This window comes from Vulpes vulpes, chromosome 8, assembly GCF_048418805.1.
Source record: "Vulpes vulpes isolate BD-2025 chromosome 8, VulVul3, whole genome shotgun sequence".
Classification (NCBI taxonomy): domain Eukaryota; kingdom Metazoa; phylum Chordata; class Mammalia; order Carnivora; family Canidae; genus Vulpes; species Vulpes vulpes.
The window spans coordinates 92,123,496-92,146,337 of record NC_132787.1 but is presented as its reverse complement, the minus strand read 5'-3'; the positions used below and the strand labels follow the sequence as shown (position 1 = coordinate 92,146,337).

Genomic DNA, 22,842 nt, shown 5'->3' with positions numbered 1-22,842 from the left:
CAGGCTCCCTACTCAGTGAGGAATCTGCTTCTCCCTCTGCCCCTCACCCTGCTCATGCTGTCTCTCTTTCTCAAATAAATAAATAAAATATTTTTTTAAAAAAGTAAAAAGTCAAGCTACAAATAAATAGAAGATATGTGCAACATGTGTAAGCAAGAAAGGACCGTTACCTGGAATCTATGAAGAGCCCCTATATCAGCACAAAAGAAAAAACAATATACTAGAATCATGGGCAAAAGACAAAGAGGCATTTCATAGAAGTAATATATTTGGCCAAGAAACACACAAAGACATGCTTGATAATCAAGAAAATGCAAATCAGGACAACAATGAGATGTCATTTAACAAAAACTGGAAAGTCTGACAACTCTAAGGCATACAGAAAGAACGTGGATCAAAAGGATCTCTTATGCATTGGTACAATTTGTTAAAATAATATGATACTATCCTCTAAAACTGAATTTCATGTACCTCCCCCACCAAATCAGCAATTCCATTCCTCAGGATAGGACTAAAAGAGCAGTTTAACACACTTATACACATGCACCAGGACATACTTATAAGAACATTTCAGGCAGTGTTGTTTCTTAGAACGAGAACCCGGAGAAAATAAAATGTATAGTAACACAACAGAACTTTACACGACAGTGAAAATTACTGAACTATAGCTACATGAAACATGAATGAATCTTTAAAAGATATTACCACATGAAGAAAGTAAATCAGGTAATAGTAAAGATAGCATGACTTTTTTTTTTACAATTGGTAAAAATGTTTAAAATTAATACTGTATTTATGCCTCTACATGTGGAAAAAAACTGTTCTTTAAGAAGAGCAAGATAACATAAAATCAGAATCAGGTTCACCTTAGTTATGTGTAGGTCAATGGGATGGGACAAGAGAGATAAGTCTAAGTTACTGCCAATATTCAAGTTCCCAGGTTAGATAGTGGGGCTCATGATGTTTATTATTTCTAAGAATGGATGAGGGAAGAAAACACATACAGAAAGACCTGTTAGAAGCCATGGTAGCAGTTCAGGGAGCAGATGATGGTGGCAGGCTGGGTAGTAGCTGTGGGGCTGTGGTGACATACACAGATTTGAGAGATTCAAGAGATAGAAATGACAGATCTTGGTAACTGACATGGATGTGAGGCTGAGAGAGAAGGAAGGGTGTAAGTCATTCTTACAGGTTTCAGATTTAAGGAGCTGAATGCAGGGAAGGCCACGTAACAGGAAAGGGAGCCCCAAGTTTAGACGCACTACAAAGAATTTCATCGTGGACATATGGTCATCTCCCTCATATCGAGTCCAATCACCCTCCACTGTGAGGCAACATGTAATGAGGGTGAGAATTTAATCACCCTCTGCTCCAGAGACACAAATCCTGATCTGTTTGAGCTAAAAAGTATAACGTCTGCACAAGCATGGCCCAAATACACGTGTCTGGAGGGAGGCTCAGATACTTCTGTTTGGTGTAGAAAGAAACCGGCTCTCTCCAGCTACCTAGACTTGAAAGAGGAAGCATGGAATAGCTGACAGCAGGCATTTTTTGAAGTAGCAAAAGGATGAAGCTGAGATAAGAGGAACACAAAACCACAACCACTACGAAGTGAAGAATTGAAGCCAGAGCTCTGATGCAAGCCAGATGGAGGGCTGGCCTGCCTCTGGGCTCCTCAGTGATGTGAGCCTATATTCCAGTTACTGCAAAAGCCCATGTGAGTAGGTTTTCTACTGCTTGCAACTAGAAACACCAACCTAATACTACAGATGTCAAAGATGGAAAGGCAGTTTTTAAATCACAAGCCCTAAACAATGAAATTGGCTCAACTGATAAAGAGTAAGGGAGATTTCCTGTCCCTCATGCTGGAAGTTTCAATATCCCTGCTCTTAAAAAAAAAGAAGAAACAGTTGGTCACAGCATCCTCTGTTGTACCTTCAGACCAGACCACATGACTACCGATACTGTCATACTGAGGACCCGGTAAGGAAAAAAATAAGGCTATCCAAATGTTTTGACTATTCCTCATAGCTTCTACTAATGTCCTACACAAAGATGCTTACATTACTGTTCTCTGTGTTTTTAGTTGTCAAATATAAAATATTTTAAACCCCTGGCATTAAAAAGATTAATTCCTAATTAAATACACACTTAAAGAGAAGTCTAGATCCTATTTGTTTCTTAAATAGTTTTACAGTCTTATAATCCATTATAATGACCAGAAAACAACCTGGCCAAAAATTTGACTGTGAATTTGGAGGTGAGGTGACTTAAGGATAATTAAAGAAGTGTTGCATTCAAATTTTAACTCAGGAATCATGAAATATGAAACCTGAAAAGATTAAGTAAAGTCAGTAACTAGATATTCTGTATATCAAAAGGACTCTCCAGTCTAATAAAGAAGCCAATCAATAAAAAGACTAATATTTGAAATATTTCACAACAAAATGCTATGATTTTCACAAATAAAACCCCATAACCAGATCCTTTCATTTTTCCAGGACATGAAAGACAATTTCAAATTACTGAAGAGGAAATCAAGATATTATCACAAATATATATATACATATATATATATACATATTTCATAAATATATGATTTCTAGGTTAACAATGATGTGAGCATTGATTCTGATGCCCTTGGCCAAAGTTTTCAACAGGATATTATGATATGAGAATTACCAAATTTACCTTCCTCTTCTAAACTCACTCATCTTTTTTTGTTTTTCCTAGTTCTCTGCAGTGTACTCATCTACTGATCTGTCTTCATGTGATTTATGTTTGCTTATTCTTTTCCTTTGTCTCTATCTGGATGTGTCCAGCTGTCTGTAACTATGTACCAGAACACCTCTGTATCTTCTCCTATGGTTGGTCTTCCCATTGTCTCTTGCTATCTCTTTACTCTTCCTTCTCCTTCGTTCCTTACCCATAGTATTTAACTTATTTGACATGATAACTTATTTGACAGGAATCAAAGTTTATAATCTCTGCTTTATCATTTTTAAATAGTAACATGACTTTTATTTCTGATTTTGTAAAAATATTGTTTCTTGAATTAATCTGTGTTGCACAACCTTAATTGATTTACTCAGTGAATTAGTGTCATGATAAGGTGCTGCTTATTCACCACAAAATAACCATTTTTACTACGGGTCTTCAAATCAAAAGAGTCATTCTTTGAACAGTATAAAATCAACCTTACGGATTCACTAATCTAAATTACTAAAAAAAAAAAAAAAAGAAAAAAAGGGATGCCTGGGTGGCTCAGCAGTTGAGTGTCTGCCTTTGGCTCAGGGCATGATCCCAGTTCAGGGATTCAGTCCCACATCAGACTCCCTGTGAGGAGCCTGCTTCTCCCTCTGCCTGTGTCCCTGCCTCTCTCTGTGTTTCAAATAAATAAATAAATAAATAAATAAATAAATAAATAAATCTTTAAAAAATAAAAAATAAATTACTAAAAAAACAGCATTCAAATTCTGGGACTTAGGTCTAATATATACTCTTATTTTAAAAATTCAAATTTCCCAAAATAATGTTTTATTAAATGGATAGAATATCTAATTAGATAACATCTTATAAAATTGGATAACATCTTATAAAATGTGAATTGAGTACCTACACTGTGATTTGACTTTGACACTTGCAGACTTTTATCATTAATTCACAGTCTTCAATATTATAAAGTGTAATGAGTAACATTTTACAAATATATAAACTGAAAGTAGGTTTACAGAAAGAAAAAAAAAAAGCAGAAAGAATTAACCCATCCAAATTGGATGACCAACATTATAGCAGAAATAACCTAAACTCTTGGTTCCTGGAATATAAACATTAACTTCCGTGGTTCCATCATTTATGATTTCTTTTCATTTTTTATAATACTAACTTCACTCTCCATGAATACAAAAACAGCAAATCATTTCTGTTTTATTTTTTTTTTAATTTTTATTTATTTATGATAGTCACAGAGAGAGAGAGAGAGAGAGAGAGAGGCAGAGACACAGGCAGAGGGAGAAGCAGGCTCCATGCACCGGGAGCCTGATGTGGGATTCGATCCCGGGTCTCCAGGATCGCGCCCTGGGCCAAAGGCAAGCGCCAAACCACTGCACCACCCAGGGATCCCTCATTTCTGTTTTAATTTGGAGTACATTTAAATAGTTTTATTCTAGTGTTATAAAGTGTAAAAACAATGTTCTATTCTGAAAAAAATTAAAATAGTATCCTAGACATAATGAGAAGAAAGTAAGAGTAGAGAGTCAAGGGGCATTTATTATTACAGAGTAAAGAAAGGTTAGCTTTAAGGTCAAATAGAATACCTCATAGTCAAATTCATAACTTAGCTATACTTCTCTGAATAGAGAACAGTTATACTACAGTACTTATAATTTTACCAAACAATATGTCTCAGTGTTGTGATTTTCCATAATTTTATAAAATTTAATATGTGACATGCCCAAGGACAGTAAGTCACACTGGCATCTAACGAGTATTTAGAAGGAATTTACATAAAATAACTTCCCTTTTAACTGTGATTCTAAGTTGGCAGCCCTCAGCAAGGCAATCTGGAAGAAGGATGACTAAGGGACAAACATTCTTAAAATGAAGTAAGCATGCAAGGTACTAGCCTGTCATATGCAGCAATCATAAAGTTGAGGAGGAGGCTGATAGACTGCTCCACACTGATTTGGTGAGTAGAAGGAAGGCGCTTATTCAGCTGGTAGTAGAGAGAGGAGATGACTGTTTCGAGGCGGGACACACTGATCTCAGTGCTATGGTCCAGTGTATTAAGGCCATTGTCTCGGAAGGCTTCAATCATGTTCCAGATATCAACAAGATGGACTAAAACACAAAGAAAATAAACAGTCAACAATTTAAAAGTTTTAATTCATCAGAAAGGTCTAAGAACTTTTCATTTATTTACATCTAACAGAATACTGAAGGGTGGCAAAATAAGATCCCCAAATACAAAATATGCCACTTTAGCATAAGGATTATTTTGAGCTAAAGACACCTGAAGAACAGCAGGTGCCAAGAAGGTCATGCTAAACTCCTTTTTCTTCCTGAAAGGAGGAAATAAACTCCCAAGTGAAAGATGCCCTCCCTATTCCAAAAGGAAAGAAACATTCTTATCCCTGAAGACAGTGAACTGAGGCCAAGAGAAATCTGTATGGGTTTTGCTAAAATAACCCCTATCTTCCTTGAGACTCCCCATATATTTTAGTTATTTTCCACAATCCCTACTCCTTCTTCCCTAGTATATCAGCACTTAGGCCTCGTCCCTCCTTCGGGTCTTCACTTTGCTATGGGGGCTCCCAGGTACATGTAAAAATCTGTGTGCTCTTCTGCTAATCTACCTATGTCAATTTAACTGTCAGGCCTAACCAGAGACCTTAAGAGGGTAGAGGTAAAGTTTTGCCTCCCCTACAACAGCCTCAAAATATATATATTGTAAAATTTAACAGAACATCAGAGACAAATTCACACGCTTAGTGGGAAGTATTAAGTATCAATACATTTCTCTCAGTATGTGGTAGAGCAAACATACAAGCATAAATACAGATGTAGACAATCAAACTTTACAACAGGCAAAGTAGGCATAAATGGGCACAATATGAAATCCTGCCCCTAGTGTTTAGAGAATATACTCTATTTTCAAGACCACAAACATCATGTATGAAAATTGACCTTATCCTGAGTCATAAAGCTAATCTTAGCAAATTTCAAAGGATTCAAGTCATTTCAAACATGCTCTCTGATCAAAATGAAATTAAGTTACCAATTATCAAAAAGACCACATTCAAAAATGAAAAAACACAGTACTAGGCAATGTCCTTAATCTGATTAAAGATATTTACAGAAAACTACAGCAAACATATTACTTAATAGTAAATGTTGAAAGCCTTTCCTCTGATATTGTGAATGAGATAAGAAATGCCCACTATCAAAAAAAAAAAAAAAAAAAAAGAAATGCCCACTATCGAATATAAATTGGTACTGTAACTATGGAAAACAAGAAGGAGGTTCCTCAAAAAATTAAAAATAAAAATACCACATGAATCAGTAACTCCATTACTGGGTATTTGCCCAAAGAAAATGACACTAATTTGAAAAGATACATGCACCTCTTTGTTTACTGCATCATTATTTACATTAGTCATTATACAGTAACAACCCAAGCATCCATTGATGGATGAATAAACAAAGAGGATATGGTATACATATAGAATGGAAGATTATTCAGCCATATAAAAAGAATGAGATTTTACCATTTGCAACAACATGGATGGACATAGAGGGTATCACACTAAGTGAAATAAGTCACACAGAGAAAGACAAATACCATATGATTTCACTTATATGTGGAATATAGAAAACAAAAGAACACATAAGCAAAAAACCAGAAACAGGCCCTTAAATACAAAGAACTGGTCATTGCCAGAGGGAGGGGGTAGGGGGATGGACAGAATGGGTGAAGGGGAATGAGAGATACAAGCTTCTAGTTATGGAATAAATAAGTCATGAGAAAAAAAAGAAAAGCATAGGGAATACAGTCAATGGTACTGTAATAGCATTGTATGGTGACAGATGGTAGCTACATTTGCAGTAGGCATAGCTAACACACAGAGTTGTAGAATCACTATGTTGTATATGTGAAACAAATGTAACGTGTATCAACTATACTTCAATTAAAAAAAAAAGAAATGGGGCATCTGTACGGCTCAGTTGGTTAAGCATTCAACTGTTGATTTTAGCTCAGGTCATGATCTCAGGGTCCTACTGGCCTCCATGCTCAGCAGGGAGTCTACTTGAGTTTTTCTCTGCCTCCCTCTGCCCCTCCCCTTGCTCACACACCCGCATTCTCTTTCTCTCTAAAATAAATAAATAAATCTTAAAAAAAGAAATGCTCACTATTATCATTTCTATTGTACTTTGGGTCCTAACCAATATAAATAAGCAGTAATTACCCATGTGAATTTCAGAAATGAAATATAGCTGTCATTATTCAAAAATGACAAAATTCTACACATAGAAAATCAGATTCACTAGATAAATTACTAAAACTGATATTTGAGTCTAGAATTATTGCTATATATAAGACATAAAAATTACTATATTTCTATTAGCAACAGAAAATGAAATTTTAAAATATTTATAATAGCATAAATTATCAAAGATTTAGGAACAAATCCAATGGAAGAACTGTAATGTCTCTATGAAAAAATAAATCTATAAATATCAATTCTCCCCAACTTAACCTATAGATTCAGTGCAGTCCCAACAAAATGCCACAGGGCTGTATGTTAAAGGGATAAATTTTACTATATATAAATTATACCTTAAAAAAAGAAATAAAGATGGAAAAATCCTAGCAGAGTTCTTTGTTTCATTTTGTTTGTTCTTAGTAGAAATTGATAATCAGATTCTAAAATTTATATGAAAAAAATAAAATAAAATAAAGTTTATATGAAAATAAATGTAAAAGGCCAAAAATGTCCCAATCTTAAAAAGAAAAACAACAAAGTAGACAGACTTGCTCTATTTGATGTTAAGATTTACTACAAAAGGAGGTGCCTGGGTGGCTCAGTTAGTTAAGTGCCCAACTCTTGATATTGTATCAGCTCAGGCCATTATCTCTGGGTCAGAATCGAGCCCTGAGTTGGGCTGCCTGCTTAGCATGGAGCTTAAGATTGTCTCTCTCCCTCTCCTCTGCTCTGACCCCCACCCCAAACTCTCACTCTCTCTCAAATAAATGAATAAATCTTTTAAAAAAAGACTTTTTATAAAGCTATAATAGTGGTTATTGATAGGACAAACAGACCAATGGAACACAGAGTCCAAAAGCAGTTCTCATACATGGAAACTGCTATGAACATTTTTACATATTTCTCCTAATGAGTATGAGGAAAGATTTTTGGGCAGTGAAGAAAAAAGGATGGCCTTTTCAATGAACAGTATAGGGACAACAGAACATACACGTGGACAAAACTAAAATTTTACTCCTAAACTGTACACTCACATACAAAAAAATTCAAGGCTTATTAAAAAGAATCATATGTGACAAAATAAAACTTCTAGAACAATGCATCTTTTACTATAATTACTAATGCCAATAGCCTGGGTTCAGACTCTCAACACTCCACACACAGACTACTGGTTCCCAAGAATAATTACAGGAAGAATTATTAAAATTGTAGTTGTCAATTATTAAAATTGACAGTGGTTTTACCACAACCCACAGAAATATATTTAAATCAACACACACACACACTCTTCTAGATATATAAAAAAAAAAGTTTCACAAAATACTTTTAACCTTATCACATAATTTGTGTTCTGATTTTTTTTTTCCTTCTCTTTTTTTCTCTATTACATGTTTTAAATTCTGGCTACAGCTCATCAAAATGATTTCATGAACCATTAATGGGTACAACCCATAATTTGAAAAACAATGCTTTAGGAAACCAGAGACTTCAGTCCAGCATGACATGGTAAACTCTCTAAAGAGAATTTCATGCAAGGATTTTTGAGTAACACTTAAAGTAGGGTTGAAGTATTTAGATGTTAAAGTGACTTACCCAACATCACATGCTTAGAGTAAATGTCAAAACCAGGACTAAGGGATCCCTGGGTGGCGCAGCGGTTTGGCGCCTGCCTTTGGCCCAGGGCGCGATCCTGGAGACCCGGGATCGAATCCCACATCGGGCTCCCGGTGCATGGAGCCTGCTTCTCCCTCTGCCTATGTCTCTGCCCCACCCCCCCCTCTCTGTGACTATCATAAATAAAAAAAAAAAAAGACAAAACCAGGACTAAAACTAAGATTTTTCCAATTCAAAAGCTAATGTTCTTTCCATTACACAAAATAGTTTTTCATTAATACACATACACATGCACACACACACACACACACACACAAGAAAAATACAATAATTCTGTCATAAGTTAATCTTCATGGAAATTAAGAGAGGAAGATTTTATATGCCTGTGTGCATGTGTATGCATATGCATACATACACATATATTTCATTTACTTATAAGTAGCAATTCTCATAGTGATTACTTATTTAAAAAGGCTGATTTGTGTTGTATTCACTTTAATCAAGAAAATTAACTTACTACACTTCCATCAAAATACTAATGTTTTTCTTTTCTTCCAGAAGCTGATTGTCATACTCATTTTGTATATTTTTTTAAACATACAAAGGTGAGAAAGAGAAATCAATTCTCTCATTTAAAGAACATTAATACTATGCCACCCTCAAAACCAGTTACATTATTGTATATGGGCAAACATTTTGAAGGACACACAGAGTAAAATGAGTTCTTTCCGTGACTAATTTTTACATTTTAATAAACACTTAAGACAAAAAAATTTAATTAACATTACAATATGACTAAAAGATACTAAAACCTTTTAGTTTTGAGAGCACTATCCAGCTATCACAGAAATTAGCTGAAATGACTTACGGTTGCATCGTTTTTGTACAAATCGTAATTTGCAAGCTGTTCTATAAGTTGATAGCCGTATGACATCAAAATTCTGAGCACCTGAAAAAAGTACAAACAAGATGTTCAGCTGGATTTACCACGGAATTTCTAAATGCTGGGAAGTGACTCTTTTCCACAGCATGTACGCAGGCTATATCTAACATGTCAACTAGGTCTTCTTCTGAGAAAACAAAAGGGATAAGGAAAGGTTAGTAGTGCCCACTCCGTGCTCAGGACCATGCTAGCAGTTTTGCCTACATTATCCTGTCTGCCAGCCTAACAAAAATTCTAAGGGAGAACATTCATAACTTCAGCGAATCTTCCCTTTTATACTACTTCTGTGGGAAATACAAGGAAAACTAATGTGAGCAGCTCGGAAAGGAAAGTCCTATCCCCATCAACTAAACAGAAAGAGTACTAATCTGATGGATCAGACTACAGGACAGTTATCAGGCTTGCTTGCTCATGGAGAAGGTATAGGAAAAACTCAGTGCACGTGGTATGTAACTCACTCTCTTCAGATGCTTCCTCTGGTAAAGCCAGATCTAGGTACTGCATAATGAAACAGGGCAAATATCACAAATGTCTAAAGTGAACCAGTTGAAGAAAACGGGAAACTCTGCAAGCTCCAGCCAAGTTTGCCAGAAATCTCCACTTTAAGGTTTTAGGTGCTAATCAAGATCCAAGTATCACTCTGTTTTCCTTTGTCATTTTTTTCCCTATGAAAATACATCCCTCTAAACCCAGTGGGAGGGATGCCTGGGTGGCTCAGTGTTTGAGCGTCTGCCTTTGGCTCAGGTCATGATCCCAGGGTCCTGGGTTCGAGTCCCACATCGGGCTCCCCATGGGGAGCCTGTTTCTCCCTCTGCCTATGTCTCTGCCTCTCTCTCTGTCTCTCATGAATAAATTAATAAAATATTTTTTAAAATTAAAAAAATAATAATATAACCCAGTGGGAAAAGGCAGAAATAAGAATGGGATGGCACAGGTTTCAGAAATTTTAGGGAACCCTGGCCATAATATCATTTTAAAAGTCTAATAGTAGTCCAAATCCCAAAACAAGGGGCACTGGGTGGCTCATGGTTGAGCATCTGCCTCTGGCTCAGGGCATGATCCCGGGGTCCTGGGATCAAGTCCTGTGTTGGACTCCTGGCAGGGAGCCTGCTTCTCCCTCTGCCTATGTCCTGCCTCTCTGTGTCTCTCATGAATAAATAAATAAAATCTTTTTAAAAATACAAAATAATTTCTACAAGATGATATAATCAATAGCTGTAGAACTTTATTAAAATCTTAATGTACCAATATTCAACCACTCAGGTTCCCAAACTTCTCATACATTTACCTTCTTCTGAAGCACTCATCTTTCCTGGTTTCTATAAGGAAAATCCTCATACTGCTCTAAAAATAGCCTTTACTTTTTAAAAATTTCCCTTATGTAAGTGTCATGTTGATTTCCTGATCAGAAAATATGGTAATTTGGCACATAAAAAATAGAACAGAAAGCCCCAGTGAAGAAACTAAAATGATTATATTAATCCTTTGGGTATTGTGAACTAGAAAAAATTACTCTTCATTTTCACTCATTTTGAGAATATTTCATTATAAGAAATACACTAATGTCAGACAGTATATTTCAAGCTCATCAAGATACGGCACAAAGGGTCCTAACCACACAGGCAGAACTCTAGCCAAAAGCAGAGAGCCCAGGGAACCTCCTGGACACAGAGGAGACCATCTAAAACCACTGAGTACCCAAGAAGTATAGGGAAAGGCTGAGAAAGGATTAACCCTTCTTTCTATATTATACTTCTCCTCATTCATGAGACTAGGATATCAACCTCTATAGTATAACAGAATCCCAAGGGAAGCAAAGAATCAAATGGAAGGGTTATATTATATCTGCTTGTATCACAAGCTTGTATCAGAGTCTTGGAGAGGTACCTGGAGACTTCATTCTAGAGAGTCCTATAATCAAGCTAGGTTTGGGAAACACATAACTATCCAACTCAGCTAAAAGGTCTGGCTCATGCAACTCTCAAATTTTACCTCACACCCAACTCCAATCAGTATGGGTTACATATAATTACCCAAACATGCCAAGCCCTCTCATCTGAGCCTTTGTAAGTGCTACTTACTGCCCCAGCCCTTTCTTCATCACATCACTGAACTGATTGAGCCTAGACATTGCTTCCTTCCAGATCCCTTCCTGGACCACCCTCCACCCAGTGCTTTCCCAATCATGGCTCCTCCCACCCTATCATTTCTTATTTCCATTCTCAGGAAAATAAGTGTTTCATGAAGGCAGAGATTATTTTATTACTGTGTTGTTGTTCACTATTATATGCCCAAAACTAGGACATCATAAAAATAGCACCTGAAATATTTACTGAATGAATAAGTAACTGAAAATTAGAAAGTTCTTTGTTGATATAAAAGACTAATCTGCTTTCCCCCAAAAAATATAGCAAATAAAGTAAAAATATTACATAAACTATATAATTTTGGAAAAGCTGATATAAGGAGATGATAAAAGTAGTGGGGAAACCAACTCCTTTCCCTGTATAAACACGTTGATGCTTGCAACCTTCTTCAGATAGAGCACAGGATCCCAAACTGCATTCTAGGGGCTAGAGGATTCGGTGGAGATGCTCAGCACACCCAGAGAAGGTGTAAAGAAATAAGTGTATTTTGTTAAAAAGGATCTAACTAATACATGAGGAGGAGAGAAGGAGAAAGAGAAGACAAATCAAGTAAATTTAAGGATAGTAACATTTCTGAGTTGTCTGAAACTCCTACAAACTTTTTTTTTTTTTTAAGATTTTATTTGAGAGAGACAAAGATAGTGACCGAGATAGGACAAGCGGGGAGGAGAGGGAGCAGCAGGCTCCCACTGAGCAGGGAGCCTTATGTGGGACTTGATCCCAAAACTGTGGGATCATGACCCGAGCTGAAAGCAGACTCAACTGACTAAACACTTACAGTCACTTTTAATAAGCAAAACTTTTCAAGAGTATAGCAGTCTGAATAAATAACAGATATAAACACAAATGACTTCCTTATTTTTTTTCTTGGCAGTATGATTAGAAACCCTGGGGATCAGAGATGAAGCCAGAGGTCCCAACAGAGAGGAAGGTACAGACCACAGAATGGTGACTCTCTCAGTGGGTAAGCTAGAAAAAAAAAAGAAAAAAAATCCCACAAAGGGAAATGTTAGGGACACATGACTGGCTCCACCAGATTTAGATTAAAATTTTCAAAGCAAGCAAAAAAGTGATAATCAAAGAGGTTAGACAAAAGAAAACTGATCATACTAAAGAATAAAGTCTAATTTGTGATGTTAAAAAAATAATTCTAAAAATAGCATATATCTCATAAAGGGATACTCTAAAACTTTCTAATATTCCTGTATTACTTCGAATAAAGTTATGAATATTGATAAGCTCTGGATTTCATTTTAATTGATGTTAGAATTTCTAGGGTAGCAACAAAAAAAATAGAAAAAGAATATACACAACCAAGAAGAGGGAAAAGTGGGATGGAAGGATGGAAAAAGAATACTCACAACCAAGAAGAGGGAAAAGTGGTATGGAAGGAAGGAAGCTCAATTCATCTAAGGAAGGCAAGAAATGAAGGGAAAAAAAAACAGAGAAAGGACACCGCTGATGCACAAAACAAGATGGAAGAAAAAATGAAATATATCAATATTCATAAAAAATATTCATAAAAAAATTAAACAGGATAAATTCTTCAGTGAAAAAACAAAGTTTGTCGGTCACAATGGTTGTTGTTAAATAATCTACCTTATGCTGTTTACAGGAGATACACATAAAACATAAGGACATGGGAACACCTGGGTGGCTCAGTCAGTTGAGCGTTCAACTCTTGATTTTGGCTCAGGTCATGATCTTAGGGTCCTGGGATCAAGCCTCATGTCAGGATCCAGGCTCAGTATGGAATCTGTTTAGGATTCCTTCTCTTCCTCTCCCTCTGCCCCTACATCCCCTCCTCTAAAATAAATAAATCATTTTAAAAAACATAAGGACACAAGTTTTTAAAAGAAAGAAAAGATACTGTTTTAAGGTGTGCTAACCAAAGAAAACTGATACAGCTATATTAATAACAACAAAATAGACCTCACAGCAAAAAGCATTAGTAGAAAAAGAGGGTACCTATATAATGACAAAACAATTTCCTAGGTAGATGTAATACTTTAATGCATGTGCATCTATGGACAAAAGCTGCAAATCACAGACAAAACTAAGGGATAAAAAATTAAAATCCATGATCATAGCAGAGGTTTTTTTAACAACTTTCACTAATTAAGTGGTCAAATCAGAAAGGACAAAAAAGGTCTGAATAAAACATGTAACAAGCTAAACCTAAATAACAAAATCATACGCATATTTTCAAGCACACATGGAATATTTACAGAAACATATAAAAAATATCACCAAAGATTCTAGAACATCCTTTATTCCTTGACCCATATCCCAATTAAACTAAATATTTTTTTAATTAAGTCACTGATTTGCAAATTTAAAAGAGTACTTCTAAATAATTCCTAAGAGAAGTTAGAAAACACAGAGAAGTAATCATGAAAATGGCATATACTGGAACACATGGAAGGCAAAAATAGAAAATCACAGGAAAGAAGTTCTTAAGTGCTTACATAAGAGAGGAAAAAAGTCTGAAAATAAATGGCCCAAGTAACCCAATATAAGAAGTCAGGGGAGGGGATCCCTGGGTGGTGCAGCGGTTTGGCGCCTGCCTTTGGCCCAGGGCGCGATCCTGGAGACCCGGGATCGAGTCCCACGTCGGGCTCCCGGTGCATGGAGCCTGTTTCTCTGCCTCTCTCTCTCTCTCTCTCTCTGCGACTATCATAAATAAAAAAAATAAAAATAAAAAAAATTTAAAAAAAAGAAGTCAGGGGAAAAAACAAGAGAATTGCCTGAAGTGGAAAGAAGAAAGTAATAAACACAATGGCACAAAATAATGAGGCAGAAACAAAGATATATGGAGAGGACCAACAAAGCCAAAGCTCCTTGAAAAGACCAATGAAACTGACAAAACTTTGGAAAAGGAAAAATAAAATCAGAATCTCTGAGCAGGGAGGCCTGGCATCAAGCATTTTATAGATGGAACTATACTTTAGCACCAGAGTTAAGAACTACTATTCTCACTTACCACCTTTCATTTTTCTTAGTAATTTTATATCATGTCAGAATCGTAAACTAACAAATTATTTCCATGTAATTTACTCCACTCTTCTTTCAATAAATATCTATCGAGCTATTGAGGTCACCAAGATAAATAGATGTGATCCTTATTCTCATGGCACTTAGAGTCTAACCAGAGAAAATATTAAGCAAAGAAAGAATAGTAGGGAATTTAAAGGTACGGTCTAAAAACAGAAAGGCTGGGATCCCTGGGTGGTGCAGCGGTTTAGCGCCTGCCTTTGGCCCAGGGCACGATCCTGGAGACCCGGGATTGAGTCCCACGTCGGGCTCCCTGCATGGAGCCTGCTTCTCCCTCTGCCTATATCTCTGCCTCTCTCTCTCTCACTGTGTGCCTATCATAAATAAAAATAAAAATAAAATAAAAATTAAAAAATTAAAACAGAAAGGCTTAAGAGTATTATAGAAAGGAGTAATAATAAGGGTCATCCAACATTGGAAAATACAACCTAACTAAATTATTAAATTATTAGGACTGCTTTCAAGCTATACGGCAAAGTTGAGTCACTCTGACAGAGAACTCATCATATGGTCTGCAAATCCTAAAATATTTACTTTCTGACCATTTAAGGAAAGATTGCTAGCCCAGTACTATATTTACAGAGTAAAGGAGAAATATATTCATCTCAAGAGAAGCAGAAAACATCTGATAAAATTCGATACTCATTCATGATTCTCGAATCAGAAGTCTGCTTCTCCCTCTCCCTCTGCTCCTCCCCTGACCCCCACTTGTGCGCTCTCTCTCTCTCTCTCTCTCTCTCTGGCTCTCTCTCTCAAATAAATAAATAAAATCTTTAAAAATATGTACATACAGTCCCAAAGAATGTACAACATTAAGAATGAACCCTCACGTAAACTACGAATTTTGGGTGTTAACAATTTGTCAACAGAGGCCTATCATTTGTAGTGAGTCTACCTTCCGGTGGGGAGAAAAGGAGAAAACTAAGCACGTATCCTATGGGAACTTACCTTACCTGCCTCTCAGTTTTACTGTGAACTTAAAACTGCTCTAAAAAAGTGACGTCTTTAAAACAAAACAAAACAAAAAGATGGATATACCTATATAAGTAAAAATCTATTAAATACCCATTGAGACTAATGAAAGAGAGGAGAAAGATCAGTGGATTCAAAATTAACATAAAATCAACCCAAAACCTAGACAGTAGAATCATATGATAAGGCTGGCAAAAGATGATTTTTACATCTATAGAAGGCACTAATGGAGATTTGGCAGGATATTGGAAGGGAGAGAGTAGGGCTTTTAGCAACAGATACCACTGTCACCAATACAATTCTTCCCATGAAAAAAGAGGGGAGACAAGAAGCTATATTTACCAAACATCTCCAAAACTGTCCATATACTTGAGTTTGTTACAGAGAAAGGCAATTTGAGGTTTATGTGTCAAAATGATAACATTTACCAAGCAGCAAACCCAGTTCTTCACAGAATACACAATATCTACTCCAAATATCTATCTTAGTTGTGCTCTCTTGCATGCTCGTGTTATTTACTGAAGGCATCCCAGGCACTTGTTAGTATCCGGAATTATTATTTATTTGCTTTCTTCATTTTGTCCATTTCTCCTTCTCAAAATGTGAGCAATATGAGAGAAGTCAGGGACTATGTTCAGTTCTCCCCTTATCCCCAGCACCTAGAACAGTGCCTGGAACATAACAGACCCTCAATAAATGTGTTAAAAATTAAATGGAAAAGATGACCCCTTTGAACATAAGCAGGAACAACAAGAGAGATGAAGGTGGGCCCAATGGCATGAGTAGGGTCACAAAGACACCAAATGCATCATCCATTTGGGAGATGGCACATACAGTGTGTGATGGGAACCGGGAACCTGTGAACTGAGGACAAAAGAGGCCAGAAGAGCCTTGCCTGGCATGCCCAGGAGCTTGGGCTTTCTTGGGAGAGTGATGAGAAGCAACTGAGAGGATCTAAGAAGGAAGTAACACAGATTTATACAGTTCAGCTGGCAGCATCAGAGATCACAGATTTGAAATGGTTGACCCTGAAAGAAAAGATCTGAAACAGATTGCTTTAGTTCAGAAAAGTAATGATGATAAAAATATTAAACACAACTAACCACATAAAATACCTACTATTCTGTGTCAAGCATTGTGCTATGTGCCTAAGTGACAGTATCTCATTTAATCTTCACAATAATTCTATGAAGTAGATACTATTCTCGTTTTATGGACAAGGAAACTATAGCACAGAGATGAAGTAAAGTCACCTAAGGTTATACAGCCAGGACCTAAACACAGGCAGTCTGATGGCAGAGCCTGGATTCAGTGCCACTACAGTATGAGGAACAGACCACTCAAGACTCCCGTATGAGATTAAACTCAGCTGCATTTTGCGACTTTGGAGGCAGAAGGTGAGGTGGAGGGAAGTGACTGCAAGGTATCTGACCTGGATGACTAGCAACTGGAGACCCAGAACTACAGAACTCAAAGATTGCCCAACTGACTGCCCACCCAATGCCAAAAATTTCTTCTCTGACATCTTCAACAAAATATTTACCTAGTTTATGCTTGACAGGACAACATAGATCTGAGTTGAGTCAAAATCTGCCTCCTATTACTAAGACTCCAAAGATTTTAAATACCTTGATTTTTATCTACTGATTTTTTGAGACTTTATCTGTCGATTTTTACTCTGTGATATGCAGAACTCTAGGTTTCTACCATTTTCTCAGGAGCTATCTCACGCAGGGCTCCTGTCTCCCCTCTCTAACCAAGCAATACCAATTTTATGACACATGTTAAGGGTCTTTGTAAGATCCCACTTTTTAAAAAGAGTACAATGCTTTTAAAGGATATCACGATCACTGGTACAGACCAATAACTAATTCATGGCAAAGGAATTTGTGATCCACCAAATGTGAGTGCACTGGTCAAGGCCACACAGTCCAGGCCACATAGATAAGTAATCGCAGACCAACATAGTCATTCAAATACTGGGAACTATTCCATTCCTCTCAGCTATCTTTCTCTTTGTTCAAGTTTTATAGAAGAATATAATTTTTTAACAGAAGATTTAAAATTGTATCACAAAGTAATATACCAAGCCATATATATTTGCGCTTTTTTAATTATCCCTATAGCTTTAAATGTTGCCCTAACACTCAGTTCTCTGTATCTTAGAATCTGTATCTAGTATAAGGTATCTTATATAATGTATTAATTATTTATCACCACCTGCAACCTCATGGTAACAATGGAGTTACAGTAAGAGATCTAAACTGACTGGTGTACCTTAGGGCACCTGGCTGGCTCAGTTGGCAGAGCATGCAACTCTTGATCTCAGGATTATAAATTTGAGTCCATGTTACTTGTAGAGATTTCCTTAAAATAAATCTTAAACTCCCAGGTTTTTTAGGTAATATTTCTGCTTTAGTATTTATGATCTTGCTGAAGAAAGCAATTCAAGTCAACTCAATTACAATATATGCTCTGGCTTGAGGTTCTTCAACTCTATGATTCAACTCCCTTTCCTCCCTTCCTAGAGCTTGGAACATGCTAATGCTTGGGGTGCCTGGGTGGCTCAATCAGTTAAGCACCCAACTCCTGATTTTAGCTCAAGTCATGATCTCAGAGTCATGAAATAGAGCCCCAAGTCAGGATCCATGCTCAGCAGAGAGTCAGCGTAAGATTCTCTCCCACTCCCTCACCCTCTGCCCCTCACTCTGCTTGTACTCTCTGTCTCTCTCTGATATAAATAAATCTTTAAAAAAAAAAAAAAGGAACATGCTAATGCTTAAAGCTGTGACTTGATCAGGAAAAAGAAAAAAAGGCGTCCCTACACATATAAACAAGGAACCAAGGAATCCAGAAGCACTCAAGACTCACGCATTTCTATGAACAGCTGCCTCTTCTCTGCCATGGTCTTCCGCTTGTTCCCACTTTCCTCAATCATTCTAGAAACAAAGAAAGATATATTAAACCACTGTAATTTAGCAATTCAACCAAGTGCTTATCATTCTGTTATGAAGAAATACAAGAAACCACGCTATATATGCACATTTAAGAGAGTATCAGAAAAACAAACTGGAAGCCTGATATAGAAAAAGACAAACCACTGTACTTTTATTTATTTGATAGGTTTTAAAATACTACAAAGTCAATAATTAACTGAGCTCATACACTTGCTTCCTGTGCTGAAAACATGGGGCTATGTCTTATTTCTAACTTTATTTTCTCTGCAGAGTCCTGACTTAGTTGGGACACAGTTTCCTATATCCCTACTGTTTTACATAGATAAACATGTTACTAAATATAATTTAGAAAATAATTATAATGAAAGGTTAAAAAAAAAAAGAAAGGTTAAATTAAAGAACATAATAGTTATTAGCTTATATATAAAAGATATGGGCAGCCTGGGTGGCTCAGCGGTTTAACACCACCTTCAGCCCAGGGTCTGATCCTGGAGACGGGGGAAGGAGTCCCATGTGGGGCTCCCTGCATGGAGCCTACTTCTCCCTCTGCTTGTCTCTCTCTCCCTCTCTCTCTCTCTCTCTGTGTGTCTCATGAATAAATAAAATCTTTAAAAAAAAGATATAAATAAAATTTTCTGTTTTCTTATTAAACAATATTGAACAAAAAGGTATTCATCCCCAAATTCAAAGAACTCCTGAAGGTAAATTTTTTATCAATATGGTAATAGTTTGGGTTGACAGTCACAGACTATGCCAGTCACTCTGTTAAAACTCTTTCCATGTATTAGTTCATTTAATTCTTCCAACAACCCTAGATACTGGTATCATTACTACCCCCATTTCGTAGATTAGCAAACAAGCTAGAAAACACTAACTTGCTTGAGGGCACAACTCTGAAGTAGTAGAGTAAAATTCCACCCTTTCATTAAACTTCTTACATAATTGTTGCTTTTAGATGCATACTGCCAAATCTCCACACCTAAAAAGCTAGAAAACAAATGCCCCATTACACAGACCCTACTGATGCAAAATCTGTGATAATCTCAGTTGAATTTTGCCTTATTCTATTAAGAAAAAAATTCTAGACAAAGGACATAAGATAAATAATTTCCCTAAGCAGATTAAATTATTGTAAATCATAGAGTGATTTATATAGCACAGTCTCAATAATATTAGAATCACAAATTAAATGAGGAATACACAAATTACACATCCATTAAAACAAGGTACCTGGCAAAAGTTTAGTTATAAGTATATCCTTTTGTTTTGTTTTGTTTTTTAGTTATAAGTATATCCTAAAGAAAATTTAAATGTAAATACATTCCTTAACATTCTACAATGACTATTTTGATAATTAAGACTGACTTTTTCCTAAGTCATTGATATATTACTAAGTAGGCTTCAACATACATAATGGTTACTTAACAATTTACCAAGAGGAAAAAATTTTAAACAGGAAGAAAGCCAAAAGAAAAACCAACTAGAAACAGCAAAAATTTAATGAAATCTAGGTCCTAGATCAAAAAAACAAGAGTTGGTATCAGGAGCCTGTAATTACAAAGAAATTAAGATATTTAAGTTTACTGCCTCCTCCCCAATCTTGGTCTCTCACTAAGTAATACAAATTGCAAAATGCTAACCACAAATTAAAAGATATTATCATAATATCCTTTATAACATATCTCATATATTATATCCTTTCTTCTACTTTTTGTCTACATCACTGCTATTTCTCTACATCACTTTTTTCAAAGTAGGGTCTAAGAATTCCTGGAGCTCTCTAAGTTCTTTATGAAAATTTTCTAAATTTTGTCTTTCTTTTCAAATTAATCTTGAAAAATTAATATTCTGGATCATCAGGTTATCCACCAAACTATAATGCTAAAACAAAAATATCAACATTATCTAAAATGTAAAGAAGACCCAAAGTCTTAAAATGTTCAGTATGTCCAGGAAACAATACAAAATTATTTGGCAAACAAGAAAATCTTTAACTCACAAGGGAAAGGACAATCGACAGATGCCAGTAACCTGATGAAACAGATGGTGGAATAACCTGACAGAGATTTTTTTTTGTTAAGATCTTATTTATTCATGAGAGACACACAGAGAGGCACAGACACAGGCAGAGGGAGAAGCAGGCTCCCCACAGGCAGCCCAACGTGGAACTCAATCCCAGGACCCCAGGATCACAACCCAAGCGGAAGCCAGACGCTCAACCACTGAGCCACCAAGGCACCCTTGACAGAGACTTTAAAGCAGTGATTATAAAAATGCTCATATTAGCAATCACAAACACTCCTGAAACAAGAGTTGAAATCTTAAGTGTCAGCAGAGAAACAAAAGATATGAAATGAACCAAATGGAAATATTAGAACTGAAATTATACACTCATTAGGGGAGGTAGGGGACTCACTGGATGGACTCAATGGTAGAATGGAGATGACAGAGGAAAGAATCAGTAAACTTTAAGATATATCAAACAGAAATTATCCAATCTGAACAGTAAAAAAGAGAGATTTCTTTCTTTTTTTTTTTTAAGGAACAAAACCTCAGGGACTTGGTGGACAAAAACAAAAGATCCAACATTCATCATGTGCTCAGAATCCCAAAGGGAGAAAAGAAATGTGGTGATGTGGTGCTACACAATTCATGAAGACATAATAGGTGAGAACTTACCAAGTTCAGTGAAAGACATACCTACAAATTCAAGAAACTAAGCAAAGCAAAGAAACTCATGATAATAGTTATATCATGATCAAATTGCTGAAAGATAAAGAAAAATTCTTGAAAGAAATCAGAGTAAAAGAACATTTTACTCATAGGATAGGGATCAGCCAGTTTTTTCTTAAAGAGCCAAATAGTAAATATTTTAGGTTTACCAACCATGTGGTCTCTGTCACAACTACTCACCATTGCAACTGCAGCATGAAAACAGCCACAAACTATATATAGACAAGTAGGTATGGCTTTGTTGAAATTTTCTTTTGAAAACAAACAAGCAGTCAACTGACAGAACATAACCCACCAACTCCTGTTTGAGAGGAACCATGATATGAATTACTGCAGATTTCTCATGAGAAACTATGGAAGTCAGAAGATGGTAGAGCAATGCTTTTAATTTTATATTAAAAGGATATTATCCTTTAGAAATTGAAGAAAACTAAGAGAATTTGTAGCCAGTAGACATGCTCTAAAATAATTGCTAAAGAAAGTTCTTCAGAAAGGAAAAATAATTACAAAATATTACAAATGAAGAACAGCAATGGAAAAGGTGTTAGAAGAAATAACACCAATCTCACATAATTGCTACAAGAAAATACAAAAGAACATCTTCCTATTCATTTTGAAAAGTCACTAATATCCTAATACCCAAAATAGACAAGGACAGTACAAAAACAAATGTCTCTCATGACCACAGACAGAAAAATCCTCAACAAAATATTATAAATTGAATCAAGCAATATATAAAAACCTCGGAAGCAGTGGGAGTTTAACCCAGGAATGCAAGGCCAGTTCAACATTTGAAAATTAATCAATATAATCCAACATATTAACAATTCAGTGGAAAAAAACCACATTTATATCAGATGCAAAAAGAGGACCTGACAAAATACAATGTCCCTTCCTGATGATAAAGTCTCTACAAGCTAGAAAAAAAAAACCTTTTCTCCACCTGATACAGGGCATCTACAGAAAATTTATAGCTAAGGTCACACTTAATGGTAGAAAACTATATGCTTTCCCCCTGAGAGTGAGACCAAGACAAGGATGCCCATTCTTAGCACTTCTATTAAACATTATACAGCATGTCTCAGCCACTGAAATAAAACAAAAATTAAAGGAAAACAGATTGGAAAGGAAGATATAAAATTGTCCCTACTTGCAGACAGCATGATTATTTTTGTAGAAATTGCAAATTCTAGGAGCCAAAAAAAAAGGTCCTAAAACTAAAATGTGAGTCTAACACTGTTACAGGACACAAGGTCAAAACACAAAAGTCAACCACAGTTCTGTTTACTAACACCGCACAATTAGAAACTGAATACTTAGGAAACAGCATTTACAATATCTCTAATAAAAATGAGATGCTTAGGTATACACTAACAACGTATGTATAGGATCTATATACTGGAACTACCCAACAGTGATGAAATTTTTAAAAGACTTAA

The 22,842-nt window shown here is 36.0% G+C and overlaps 1 protein-coding gene across 23 annotated transcripts in view; it reads right to left on the bottom strand.

Moving 5' to 3' along the window:
• Positions 1-22,842, bottom strand: part of DTNB (dystrobrevin beta) — a 235,857-nt gene that overhangs the window by 189,576 nt on the left and 23,439 nt on the right. For 22 of the 23 annotated variants that reach the window (XM_072767483.1, XM_072767486.1, XM_072767494.1 and 19 more), the window contains exons 2-4: positions 18,585-18,652; positions 9,466-9,546; positions 4,626-4,839 (exon numbers count right to left, since the gene is read on the bottom strand). In XM_072767483.1, coding sequence (XP_072623584.1) covers positions 4,626-4,839; positions 9,466-9,546; positions 18,585-18,651 — 362 coding nt within the window. In that variant the 5' untranslated portion in view covers position 18,652. The remainder of the gene's footprint in view (positions 1-4,625; positions 4,840-9,465; positions 9,547-18,584; positions 18,653-22,842) is intronic. The other variant, XM_072767502.1, reaches the window with a different exon arrangement.